The 14,312-nt window shown below is 30.5% G+C and overlaps 1 protein-coding gene across 1 annotated transcript; it reads right to left on the reverse strand.

Moving 5' to 3' along the window:
- Positions 1-8,690: 8,690 nt before the first annotated feature.
- Positions 8,691-13,739, reverse strand: LOC112789258 (zinc finger CCCH domain-containing protein 55). Its single transcript, XM_072232304.1, has 9 exons — positions 12,370-13,739; positions 11,803-11,988; positions 10,308-10,487; positions 10,131-10,228; positions 9,736-9,987; positions 9,510-9,657; positions 9,229-9,423; positions 9,095-9,139; positions 8,691-8,933 (listed from the first exon to the last, which is right to left on the reverse strand). The coding sequence occupies exons 1-7, from the start codon at positions 13,311-13,313 to the stop codon at positions 9,246-9,248; spliced, it is 1,986 nt and encodes a 661-aa protein (XP_072088405.1). The 5' UTR covers positions 13,314-13,739; the 3' UTR covers positions 8,691-8,933; positions 9,095-9,139; positions 9,229-9,245.
- Between the last annotated feature and the right edge of the window lie 573 nt (positions 13,740-14,312).

Here is a 14,312-nt window from a genome sequence, read left to right on the forward strand (position 1 = left end):
AATATATATCTAAAATATCGATATTTTAATAATTTTAATTATTAATTTTAATTAATATATTATATATATATCTTTTATAATTAAAATTAACGATTAAAATTATTAAAATATTTATATATCTGATACACTTAAAAATTTCTTCATACTATATATTGACGGTAAAATGGTATCAAACAAGCAATCACACTTCATGCGAATGTGTCTTTTAATACCGTACATAAAATACACTAATAATAGGCCTTTGCCCATAAAAGCATAGTTATTAACATTATACGGGATCCAGTTGAATTAGAGCTGCTAGTTCAACCAAAAACCCAATAAAATCCACCACATCACCTCTTGATTTAAATCAAACAAATAATTAATAGTAATTTTTAGGAGTTACAAAACGGATTGAATTGGTTAGGTCGACCTACTAAATCTGTTAAAAAATAGATCGGACTAAGATTTGGAGTCCGTCAAAATACAAAAAATCTGCCAAATCTGCACTATCAAATTGGCGGATTTTGACGGGACAGAGTGTGTCAATATGTCGAGTCAAAGATTTTTATTTTTATTTTTTATTAAATAAAAAAGTGATTATATTATAAAATTAATAATTATAAAATTTGCAAACACTTCTTTTATTTTTATTTTTTTAATTATTAACTTTATTTATTTTATTTTAAAATTTCATATATTTGCTCAAATTATATGACTTATTTTTTAAAATAAAAATGGTTCTATTAACAAATATTATTTTGAACAATTTTATTGAAATAAAAAAATTAAAAAAAAGATAATGAAAAAAATATATTATAATTTAACTTTTTTTGTATTTAATTTTTTAGTTAATTTTAGTAAATTTTATTTTTCAAAAAAAAGTCAAGTGGGCTAAATCGTCAATTCGCCAATCCGCCATAAAGTAGAACGGATTAACATTTTGAATCTATTTTAGTTGGCAGGATGGGTCGGCCTGCCCCGTTTACGAATCGGACATTGACGAAGCGGAACGGTCCACTTTATCACCTCTAATAAATTTTTATATGAATTTATTTTTATATAAAAATAATAAATAAAATTTATTTTATAATAATTTAGTTAAATATATTAAATAATTTAATAAATTTTATTTGTCCTCTTTAACAAGTTCAGTCACCACAATCAATTTGGTCCCCTTTGATCAAATTTAGGCCAAAATGGCCAATTTGAATTGAACTCCTTTCCAATTCTCAGACCATGTCAATATGTGAGATTTTTTATTTAAATTAAATAATTTATTGATATATATCAACTCTAGAATAATTATTTAAATAAATAACATATTACATTTCGAATACTGTAAATTCAACATGAATATAAACGTATTTTAAATACGAGCTATAACGCGTGAAAAATATACGATATAGATCAATAAACATTTGAGATACATTCAAAAACTTATTTAAAAGATCCAGTTAGAAGACGAATCAGAGTAGCAGCACCGAAATACGTGCACATATAATTTTAGATAAATTTTAAATTAGACTAAATTTAAAAATAATTTTAAATTTATATTTTTGAATAAAAATTAATTAAATTAATAAATAAAAATTAAATAAATATTATTAAAATCATAATAAATTATACTAATTTTAAAATATTAAAATTAATGGACAGTTAAAATTTAAAATTATTAAGTGTTAATTCAGTCCTACTCCAAATCATTAATACCTAGAATTAAATCAAAATTAATAACCACTTTTAGTAATCACTTCTAATTCCAATTATCTATTACTCCCAACCTTTAATCCATGTTGGAGACGTTAGTTAATCAGATAAAATAAATATTTATATTAAAGATTTTGATAAATAATATATTTAATTTATTTAAATAAAAAAATTCTTACTTATATGATTAATTAAATACAACATTTAAAAATATAATTTATTAATATTAAAATATAATTTAAAAAATAATTATTTTATTTAAATCGATTTAAAAAATAAAAAAATAATATATTTTGTTACTATTATTAATACGTGTGCGATTTTAAATTACTAATTTTAAATTAGTAGAGACACAATTCACATCGACGTGTGCCCTAGATATATCCATATAAAAAATTTAATCCTAAAATATAAAAATATTTATAAATAATTTAGATCCATTTATAAAACAAAAATAGTCTACTAATTGTTTATTAATTTTAATATTTTTAAAATTAGTATAGTTTATTATTATTTAAATAGTATTTATTTAGTTTTTATTTATTAATTTAAAATTATTTTTAAATTTGGGTGCTATGACTCTTATTTCTGTTATGAACAAATCAGTTTTTGAACTGATGTCAGATGTTTAATACCCGTTTCTCGATTTACAATGTACTCCGAATGTACTCTGGGAATTCTCCACACGTCAACGTCCGAGAAGTAATAAATAGCAGAGAAATAAACTACATGCTATTGTTGGAGATTGAACCTGGTTCCTTAGAATTGAGACACTCTTTGCTACCACTGACTATATCCAAAACATGCGACACTCATTGGTTGAATCCAAGACATAATACATTGACTGGAAAGACTATATTTTGAGTTTAATAACTATACATAAAACTAATATGATAATATTATAAAAATATAACAAATGAAAAAATATTATATTCAGTTTTTTTGTTTATTATATAAAAATGTTGCATCGTGATTCGCAGTTTATATAAATAAAGATATAAACAAAATATAAATTACTATAAGAAATAGCAATTGACAAGAAGAATAAACTAATAAACTACGATAGAAAATGAAGTTTAATAAGAAAAACCTAATTCTGTAGCAGTTTACTAATAAAAATTGTTCTGTAAAAACTAATTTTAGACATATTTTAATGTAGAATAATCGAATACCATATCTAATAAAGACAAGATTTAAAAAACTAAAAAGTATAAAGTTTACGATAAATAGCCTTTGAACATTTTTATTCATTCATCAAATACATTCATGGATTTTCAAATCATTATATAACATAAGTTTGGGATATATGGAAATAATAGAATCAAATGGGTAAAAAAAATTATTTTACAAGACCTTGACTTTTATTATGTCGTCGGTATATATTTATAATAGAGTTGATAAAGATTTACAAATTCTTTTTATTGTGGGAGAAGTTTTCCGAGAATGAGAACCATGATTTGTATTCAAAGTTGGAAGATGCTATCATCAAAGATCAACTCTAAATGCTTAATCGACTGGCTTGGAAAACCTCAAGTTTAATGTCTATGGTTGCACCAACTATAGCGTTGGTTGTATTTCCAACCTTTGCAATTGATTTAAATTGCGACAATAGGATGCATGTGTTATAAGAGATAATCGTTCTTTTGGCAAGCTAGCGATTGTGATGGCTGGTTCTCTTTACATGATTTTTGATGATGCAGAAGATTGAGAACTAGATCGGGTTAAAACTGCAATGCGTTAAGATTATTCGAACGAGAAGGATGTCGAGATAGTTAGTACAGTGATGAGGATAGAAGGAGCAATCCATGTATACAATATGATTCATTAAGTTCCGGCACATAGTTATACCTGCCACACTTTTTCGTCCTAAATTTGGATGTGATTGCACAACAACTGAACTTTGAGTATGGTTTTGGAGCCGCAGTTTGAACGATACAAATCATCCACTGACATTTCAGATTGGACAATCATTCTAAAATAAAGAAAAAGTTGTGAGTTGTGCTTATTATCAAGAGTTATAACATTCTTCGTGTAGTGGAGTGTTGGAGCCAGCTATCTTAAATATCATGAAAAGTGCAAAAAATTTGAAAAAAGGCTACAATTTGTTGACTCGGATCTCAATTCAGCAAAAAATGGTACTAGGAGGTTAGGAAATATAACGGACTTCACGCTTGTTTTGCCACGTTGATATCAAGTAGCTGAACCCTAGCTCTACTTGCCCATTTCAATCTAGCTTTGCCACAAATGGCAACTACTGAAGATGAACCCGATTTTCATTCTTGTCACCGAACAACTGAGTTAAAAATAATATTATAATGTAAGTCCGAGAGTATATATGCATTGTCTTTAATAGCATCGGTTGGAAGCACTTTGAACCTTTCATAGAATCACATGAAGTAGACTGTCATCTGCTTGAACTTATTCAGTGATGAAAGTTTACCTATTAGCTCCTTAAACCATTTCCATGTTAGCTTTTCACCCGGCATGAATTATAGGAAGTTCAGGAGGCACTCGTTGATTGCTTCGCAATCAATTGGCAACCCCAGGTGGTATATTGCGTCCTATAAAATAATTATGCACTCTCCGAATAATATATAGAAAGTAACGTCTCAATACGCCACTTCTTGATGAATGCACTAGTCAAAGACTCATCCATTCTAAACCAATAATAGTTCACTATTATCCACAATCTTCAAATATAAGATGATTTGATCGTAAAGAAATATGTTTTGTTATCTTCTAATATTAAATATACACTTAGTTAACTGTATTACAAAATAAAATGTTAGACACGGATCATATTTTAATCAAAATTTTAACAATAATAAATTAAACAACTAACGATTTCCAATTTTTATAAATTAAAGTTGGTAAATGCCGCTTATTTTTCGCTCCTAATATAATATTAATAATCTTTCCATTCTGCTTAAAATGGTGTGAACGAAAACTAGTAGCCAACAAAACTAGCATATCTAACAATATTTAATTTCAATTAATTAATTCTAATTTTGCCCTTTGTGCAAATTAAATTAGAGTTTCATTCTTATTTCAATTTATGTCTCCTATTTTGCACCAAACAGAATACTGAGATTTGTTTCAATCCCTGCCTCTCAGTCTCTGTCTCTCAGTCTCAATTTTTTTGTCTCTGTCTCTCCACCAAACGCTACGTTAATGAACTTTGTGAATATCACTATAAATCTACTTTTAAACAATAATAGTACTAACTTTGATATTTCCAACAGCATGGACAACATTGTTAAGTCGGTATACATAAATTTCTTCTTCATTCATGATCTCATCCTTGCATGATCCTTGCGGCGCGCTCTAGAAAAATCTTTAAAATTAAATTTTGAAAACCATCCAAATGAAGATTCCGTAGCCAGCTATTGCAACCTCTTCATGACACGCGGCTATCCATAGCCATCTCTTTACACATTTTTTTCCTCATAAACTGTGATTGCTTATGGCAAATTCACTTCCCTAATTTTTGTATTAATCATGGTTGGTTAAAATGGTTCACTACCCATAGTTTATTTTCTTTCGGAACCCAAGATAGGTTAAAGAGTTTTATGGTATTTTTTACTATGATTGTCAACGGCTAGTAGCAGTTAATATAGAAATTAATAAACCACACCGACTCATAGTGATTCATATAGTTAGAGTTAATCCAGCATCTAAATGTAACCAATTCCTATTTATTGTATTCGGGTAATTTTCAACATCATTCTGTTTAATTATGTCATTTGCCCTTTTAATACTATGCATAAAACTAATTGGTCAGATATCAAATTCTAATTTCTTTTTTTGAAAAAGAAAATGTCCTCTTATTTGACTGACCTTGGTGTGAAGAAGCATATAATAGAAGAATATTTCAGTTTTTGGTAACATAAATTAAAATTGGTAATTCTGACTGCAACGCAGCTGATTCGGAGTAATTTAACTTTGAAAATTAAGGTCAGTTTAGGAAACACAAAAAAAAAAATTTTGACTTATAAAAATTTATATTAATAGTATTTGGTACAATTTTTTAGATAAATTTTTAACTTTTTAAAAAATTATTTAAAATTTTTTAAAAAAATTAAAAAATATAACTTCTTCTATTTTCAAAAGCTATTTTATCACTCTTATTTAATGCATAATTTTAAAATAAAGACTTCTATAATAACTTTTCAAACACAAAATAATTTATTTAAAAGTTGTTATTAATAAAAATCTTTATATTTTAAACTCCTTTTTTAAAAGACTTATTTAAAAAGTTTAGCCAAACTACCCCTGGTATATAACTTAACAAGTTAGGAACGCACAACTTTATTAAGGAAATCTTGAGACTTGTGGACAATTTATTTATTTTTTCCTTCCCTGAAATTGAAAGGATTTTAAAAGGAAAAAAAAAAGAAAAGAAAAAGAAAAAATGAAACCTGAAGTATGAGCCCTTTTTTTAAAGCTCAACTTGAGTATTAGGGTGTGTTTTATTTTGGAAAGTCATTTTTCTTGTTAAATGTGAGCATATTCATGTGGTGACTTATAAGCATTCAATACATATTAACATTAGTTCAACTTTCAAAATATTTGGGGAAAAAAGAAAATAGACTATCCTATTTCCAACACATCTCAAATATTTTGCTTCCTTTGACTAAAACATTTACATTAACTAGTCTAAGTTACGATGCTACTATTTTTTAAAACTAAAACGTTTGACCCTAGTCTACTGTGGTTTAAGCATGTTTTTTCCTTTAATGATCATTGTTACCTCATTTCAAAATTAAAGAAACAGTAGCACTGGCCATTAATCAAGCCGAACCCACTCCAAATCCATTAATGATGGATTAGTGGAAGTAAAAATGGTGGAAACCATCATAAAAATTAAAAAAAAACGCAGGCTTCCTTATGGGCCGCCCATTACCTCAACTTGGGCTAACTTAAATCCTCTCAATAAATCGGAGCCCAAAGTGCCTGTGTTTCTGACAAAAAAGAGCCAGTGTCGTTTTTTATATATTTATTATAGTTTTCTGGTTTGCATTATCATAATTTGTACAAGTGATCATTTAGTACCAAAACCCCAAAAATTTTATCATTAAACTAGCGTCTTTTATATATATATATATAAAGATGAATAAAGCGTTAAGAATTAACTGGGCTAAAATTAGAGGGGATTTTGTATTATTTGGTCTAATCAAGTACCAAAATTCAGCGACTTTGCAAGTGTAAATTTTTATATATATTCAATTCTAGTGAAATAAACTCATCTTTAAACATTTCTTACTAAAATTTAAAACGATAACTTGCTAATCAGGTTAATCATATTTCTTTTTCAAATTGTTAAAATAGGTTACATAAAACTTAACTACTACTTTAGTTGTTTTCTAAAGATAAGTTGTTTTCTAAAAAATACTGTACTTTGTACTTTAGTATTAGCATTTGCCACCAAAACAATACAATTTTTCCCCAACATTTTCACAACCCTAAAATTTAAATAAGCATAATTATAGTGACATGAAAAAAACACTTATCAAGTGATAAGTAATTATAAACATTCAAATAGCCTAAAGACATTCTTTGATCTTAATATAATGTAATACAATAGATAATAATCCAAATTGAAGTTATCAGAAAAAGTGAAGTAAAATAAAAATAGAAGCAATGATGGCAGCAACATGTGAAAGGACACTTTTTTATAAGGCTGCAATGATGCATAAAAATTTAATAAAGTAAATGGCAGGACACACACAAGGGTGTTGTATGATCCATAAAATAGAACAAACATTTCAATTGAAAGAGTTGATAATTGAAAGTGAAAGGAGTGTGATGAGGCCCATGGTACTAATTGTTCTTGTTATGTCAGCACCATGTGACCGCAGTTTACTACTATCCCCCACATGTGACCTCACACTATAAGACAAACTAGTACTTATACAATAATACAAACAACAATATATTTGGATTGAATTGGATTCCCTTTCAACCTTCACCAGAAAAAAAGATAACTTTTTAATGTACTAACAACAAATTAGCCACGAGATTTTTTTCCCACACCTTCATGCATATGCTCTAGAATAATCCAACTCTGTATCTCATCAAATTAAGGTAACAACTCACCGGCTGTACATTTTATGCCAAGTTAGATTGTTAAAAATGATTAAATTTATATATTAAATTATTTAACAACTTTTAGTTTTTAATTTTATATAAAATTAACCGTGAAAAATTATTTTATAATCTTTAATTATTAATTTTATATAAATACAACAACACGTAAAATTTTACCAAAAATTAATTTATACTGACAAAGATATAATTATTTATGTATCTCTATAAAGTTAATTTTTTGAGAAGAATAGTGTTTCAAAACTTTTATCACAAAAAAAAATTAAAATTCAGTGCTTGTTAGATAAAAAAAATAGCATAAAATAAATTAAAAAAATATAGAAAAATTCAAACAAACTCAAAAAACAACTTACTTGAATGGACATGATATAGATATCATAATTTATGTATCTTCTATAAACTTAAAATTTTGGGAAAAAATAATATTGTGGCATACACCATCAAGTTAACTTGGGGATTGATATAGTATGTATTAACTTCTTTAAGCAACTAATGAGAAAAATATCATTTTTGCAAAATTACATGTTTGACATAGGGGATGTATAAATAAATGTACATAAAAAAATATTGGACATGATATAAGCTATACCATTATTGATATCCTGACTTGCCTCTGTGACCTATATTGATTGCATGTTCATATCAAAAAATAATAATAGTAATGGAATCAAAGTTGGGTCAGTAGGCACAGGTACACCACTAGCAACCCTTAAAAAGAGGACATAATAATGACACAAGAGGACTGGAATTGTAACAGCATATTTTCTACTCAGATTTCAACTTAGTGTCTTTGAGTATAATCAGTGGTGTATCAAGATTTTGTTGTGATTCCCCTGCTAGGCAACTTTTAATCTACCGAAACATTTGCATAATTGGAACAAAATGAGATATGAAAGTATCAAAAGAGTTGTCTATTTATTATACATTAAGGTAAAAATCTATAGTACTTTGTTGTGCCTCAGTTTAGTGCAAAAAGAAAAAAAATAGAGAAAAAAGATAATTACTTTTATAAAGTGATATATGTCTGTCCTAGTAGTATCAAATATTGTATTTCTTGCTGTTAGGATCTAATCTTTTTTAACCTAGGTGTATTTGCATATACATCTAGAGTATTCATCCTTCTGTATGCTTCTACAAATCTGCATGGAAACATACCAGCAAAGAAAAAAAAAATGAAATTTATTAGAGGGATTATTAATTCATTACTATACTACATTAAAAGCATGTTTTTTGATATGATTCTTTCATTTGAAAAGAAATTTTTAAAAAAATGAAGAGAAAGTTAGAATCTCTTGCTTACCTCTAATAAAGTTATCACAATGCCACTTCTATATTTATTTATTACCTACAATTCAAAACCAAGATATGCAGAACTAAGATCCTAAAAAGAGAGTATGTGTTAACTTGCCATCATAAAACTATAACCAGAAGTACCTTAGATTTGGTGAATATTAATGAGAAGCCATGTCGCTTAAAGCGCTTTTTGGTTCTAACTTGATCTGAGATGATGAGCATGTGGAGAACACGGCACTCTCGTTGACCTCGGCCAATGAAGAGAAGTCTGCCGGATCATCCCTGGTTGCTTTTGTTGGCGAAGTAAAGAGGCTATCCGGAAGGGCATGCTCGATGCTGCACCATAGTTCACAACCATGATAAGCGCAATGACACAATATAACAATGTCAACAAGAATATGATCAGATGTCAAAATGTATACCTATTTTGAACATCTATGGTTTCATCCTGAGAGCCGTCCTTTCCGTTCCTGCTGCAGTTATCATGGATTCTAGCCAAATCAACTTCTTGCTGTTGCGGAACAGCAGCAGCTGAAGCCATGGCCGTAGAAACAAGGTTGCCGGTGAATCCTGCAACATGTAGTAAATTAAGAAATATTTAACCTGCTTCAATGGAAGTTTATATGGAGCCAGTGTCAATTGACCAACCTGTCATATCTTCTCTAATGCTATCGGAATAAAGCCTTGGACTGCTAATATGACCTTGAAGTTGAGATGACGGCAAAGTGGCGCCGAAAGAGAGACTTCGCTGGTGATGGCAAAGGTGATTATTCTTAAAGTCCGGAAGGTGTAGATTCATCAGCCTTCTTTCCTGGAGTTCAATGGCTTGCTGAAAGTCAACCTGCTCCTCCAATTTTCTTCTCAGCAAGATCTCCTGCGGATTATACAACATTCGTGCTCCTGCAGAGAAACAGATCCAATACAATTCAAAATGGAAACCATCCGTCGCATTTACAGCTTCCAAAAACATTGTAACTTCCTTTAAGTATGCTACTTCTAGAGCCAAAGTAGATTAAAACAGTTGAAACAACAGATTGCATTACCAAGACGGAAATCATGAGGGGCTTTAAATTCAAGTTCGGAGGGGCTCAAACATGGCGAGAGTTCTACCCTCTCTATATGTGGTGGTTGATGTTGTCTCCTGCATGCACCAATCACAATAAGATAGATTGTGGCAGAAGGAAGATATGAACTTAACAAAAGACTGCAAGCTGACATACTTCTCAACAATTTTTCCCTTCTCCTTGTAGGGCTTGACAAGTACACGGGAATCGCAGATGAAATGGGGATTCCCTTTGGATAATATGAGTCTCACTGTCTCCGAATAGACAAATGTAACAAACCCAAACATTCGCTTTTGCTGGTAAGGAATCCTCACATCATGCACGGGTCCAAATTTGCTGCAAAAGGAAAAAAGTAGATATTGCAATAAAATTCCTAACTTCAAACATGAATGTAGATACATACATATGTATCCATGCATGCATGCATTTACATCTATATGAATATATGAAGACACAATAAATGCTTGCATGCAGATAGACTAAATAATATTACAAGTAATTATCAAGTTAGAGAAACATACGGTCAATTGAGATCACGGTTCCAAAGCCGCTAAGGAAAATAGTCAACAAACAGAATGTATACTAGAATGAGGTGGCATTGTCCTTAACCTTTTGATGAAAAAGTAGATCCCACCACTTCTTATTATACAACCATCACCATGATTTCGGGCAAAGATTATTGTTACATTTATTTTGGCTATGCAGCACTTTTGATAATGGCTCAAAAATTAGTTATCGCCTATTAAGTATTAACACATATATTATTGTTCCAATGAAACAAAGCGAGCTCTCTAACACTACAATAACAAAGTCAACATACAAATAAAGTTAATTTTCCTTTAAAATAAAAAAGTGGTCGCACAATTTATTATATAATTATATATCAATAACATGATTTTTGACAAAGATTACAGTTATACTTTTCCTAGCTTATATAGCACTTCTCTTCCTCTAATGGTTCAAAGTTAATTCTCATTTGTTGACACATATATAATGCTTCCGGTAAAATGACATAGAGTCCACTACATTGCAAGGAATAGAGTCAACAAACAATTAATGAAACAACACATAATTGTTTTCAGCTGTTATCATTTTCATATTGCAATTACAATGAAATCAGCCCGAAAAGGGGGGGAGGGGGGGGGGGGATGCATCCATCCATCATTCTCAACCAATTATGATACCCATGACTAACGTAAACAAGGGCATTAAACTCATACCATACATAAAGTTTTCAGCTGAGTATCACATAATTCTTAGGTTTAGCAGTAATGACAAAACCACAACAATTGGGTTTAAGTTAGCTGACTGTAGATTGATGAACGGCAAACCAAGAAACCCGAAATCAGTGAGCAAGTATCAAGGATAGCAAAAGAGACAAACATAATCAAAGTTGTGTTAAAACCATTAAATAGTGGTGTGCTAACTGAGAACGGTAAACCTGGATAATCAATGCAGTATCCGAGAACATACTTAAATTGCGCCAATCAGAAAATCTGATCATAACAATGCAATCTAATCAACACCAATGCAACAATGAATGCATCATGTGGCGAAACCATTCTTTTGAATAATATCCTAAACAATCTTCCTAACTACAGTTCAACTAATGCAAATTATGAAATGGAAGCACCGCGGCAGCATGTTTTACCTGAAGTATTCTGAAACATCTTCATCTTTAAATGTGCTTTCCGCCGGAAACGTTAAATAAATCTGCCTCGAAGGAGAATTAGGCCTTTCAGCCGATGCAATACCTAGAATGTCAATGCTCTCCTGCCTGTACCTGGCAAACCTGTTAAATTCTTCCGCCGTCATGACTGCTGCTGCAGCAGCTGCCCTGAAATATATCACAAGATCAAACAAAGTATCACTGTGTTAGTACTATAGACTTTTCAATTGAACAAGTTAATAATTACAACTACAGATGTAGTCTTTCTTACTACACACTTAAGAAAAAAAAAGGTGGAAACAAAGGTGGAAACTCACATGCAGATATATTCTTGTGAAGTTGTTGATAGTTAAAAACCATTAGACGACAATTTAGTCCAACATGTCAATCATCTAAGAGTTCTCAACAAATCAACTTCACACAAAATCCAACTCAAATTATAGTCTTTTCAATTGAACAAGTTAATAATTACAACTAAAGATGTAGTTTCTATTACTACACACTAAGAAAAATGTATTGAATTTTTTAACTTAATAGTTCTAGAAAAACCTTTGTGGATCATTCCTTCGCAGCATGGAAAAGTTAATGTATTTGTCCATTGGGGTTGGCGCAGCACCAGCAGACATGAGCTGAGAAGCAGCCATTAATCTTTGATGGTGTGCAGCCTTCAAACTCATAAGAGCCTCATGCTCTTCCATAGTTGGAGAATCAACAATGGCAGCGTTGTCCACAGCATCATGATGATGAACAAAGTTGCAGTTGGTTCCATTTTTGCAGAACCCTCTTGCAAAGTAAAGACATGGTTTGTACCCAATTCCCACTTCTTCATCAGGCACCCCAAAGAACGCGTCACTAGCAGAGTAACTCCTCCTATGGAAGAAGTGGCCATCACCATTGTTGTTGACAGCACCATGACCCAAATCAAGCCTAATTGGATCCACAGCATCCTCATTATCCTTATTATTATTCAGTGACTCGTTGAGAAAAGAAAGGTAATCACCCATTTCATGCTCATCAACAAAAGAGTCACCAGCACCATCACTCCTCACACGAGGTGAAAGTGAAAGTTTAGATTTTGACACAGACCCACCATAGATACTGTCACGAGAGACTGAAAAACTTGAATTTGGACTAATGGGGTTGTTTGGTAACCCAGGAAGTAGGTTGTTACCAGCACTGAAGCGTGAAAAGGGGTTGTTGCTGCTGCTGTTGTTGTTTGGGGTGGTAGCAGGAGAAGTAGTGGGGTGTCTTGGTGGTAAATGGTTGTTGAGAATGGTGTTAGAAGGTGAAGAAGGTGAAGAAGAAGAGAGTCCCAAGTGGGTTTTGATTCTGAGAACGAGGTTATGAAGGACATAGTCAGGGGTTGAAGCCAAGCGAACAAGGTCAGGTTCTTGAAGGTTGAAAAGAATGTGACCAATGATCTTTGATGCATTCTCAGGGTCAAGCTTGTTGATTCTGGCCACCACAACATTCGTGGCTTCAAAACTACCCATAATCGTATAATCGAAGATTAAAAAAGATATCTTTTGGTTTTTGTTGTTGAAGAGAGACTAAAAAAGAAAGAAGAGAGACGGTAGAAGAAGCGGTGGTGAGTGGTGAGTGTGGGAGTGTGTTGATGTTGGTGAGCGAAGAACAAGAAACAAGAGTGTGTGTCGTTATGCGATGTTTTGTTGTTGCTGCCACTTGACACAGTACACAACACACTTTCTCTCTCTCTCCATCTATGCAACTATGTCATTTCACTGTTCTCTTCTCTCTCCTATTTTAAGTGTTTTGAGTTCAGAATTGAGATCCAGCTTTGAAGTTAGAAGGATAAGCGTCAACACAACACACACCCCAATTCCCATAGATTCTTGATCCATGAGCCTATTTTTGGTGCCAGAGAGAGAACAACCAAACCAATAAAAAAGGAAAAATATATCATTCTTGCCATGGTAAGTGGTAACTAATTCTAATTTTGAGTTTTGCTAATACGGCTTTTCTAAACATATATTTTAAAAATACGAATTTAACTTTTAAAAATATAATAATAGAAAATTTTTAATATTTTTAATGTATTTAATGTATTGATAATGAAAACATAAAAAAAAATTAATTTTTGTAATCATTTTTATAAAATATTTTATATGCTTAACTTATTTAATATTTATTAATTATTATAAAAATTAATTAATATCAAATAAAATAAATTTAATTTTTTTGTCTCTTTTTATTATTCCTCCTCTCTTTTTGTTTGTGCAATTCACCTTCTTGTCCTTTTTTATTATTATTTTTTTTCATTTCTCCTTCTTCTTCCATGATACTCTCATTAATTCATTATGTAAAGTAAACTTATTTCTTTTTTACTTGTTTGATTTTTCACTTTTTTCCCCTTTTCTCCTTCACATTTTCTTCTATTTCTATGACCTTTCGTAACCAATTTATGGTTTTCCAAATTTGATTAGATTTCATTCTTCTTTTCTAAGGTATACAAGATTTTCATTTCTCTATTT

Source organism: Arachis hypogaea, chromosome 3 (assembly GCF_003086295.3).
Source record: "Arachis hypogaea cultivar Tifrunner chromosome 3, arahy.Tifrunner.gnm2.J5K5, whole genome shotgun sequence".
Lineage (NCBI taxonomy): Eukaryota > Viridiplantae > Streptophyta > Magnoliopsida > Fabales > Fabaceae > Arachis > Arachis hypogaea.

Excerpts from the sequence above, each read along its gene's own strand:
- LOC112789258 (XM_072232304.1), bottom strand. The coding sequence starts at position 13,313 with ATGGGTAGTTTTGAAGCCACGAATGTTGTGGTGGCCAGAATCAACAAG. Across the intron at positions 10,488-11,802 it reads GATGTTTCAGAATACTTCAG|CAAATTTGGACCCGTGCATG; the intron begins GTAAAACATGCT and ends TTCCTTTTGCAG. Across the intron at positions 9,658-9,735 it reads CATTAGAGAAGATATGACAG|GATTCACCGGCAACCTTGTT; the intron begins GTTGGTCAATTG and ends TACATGTTGCAG.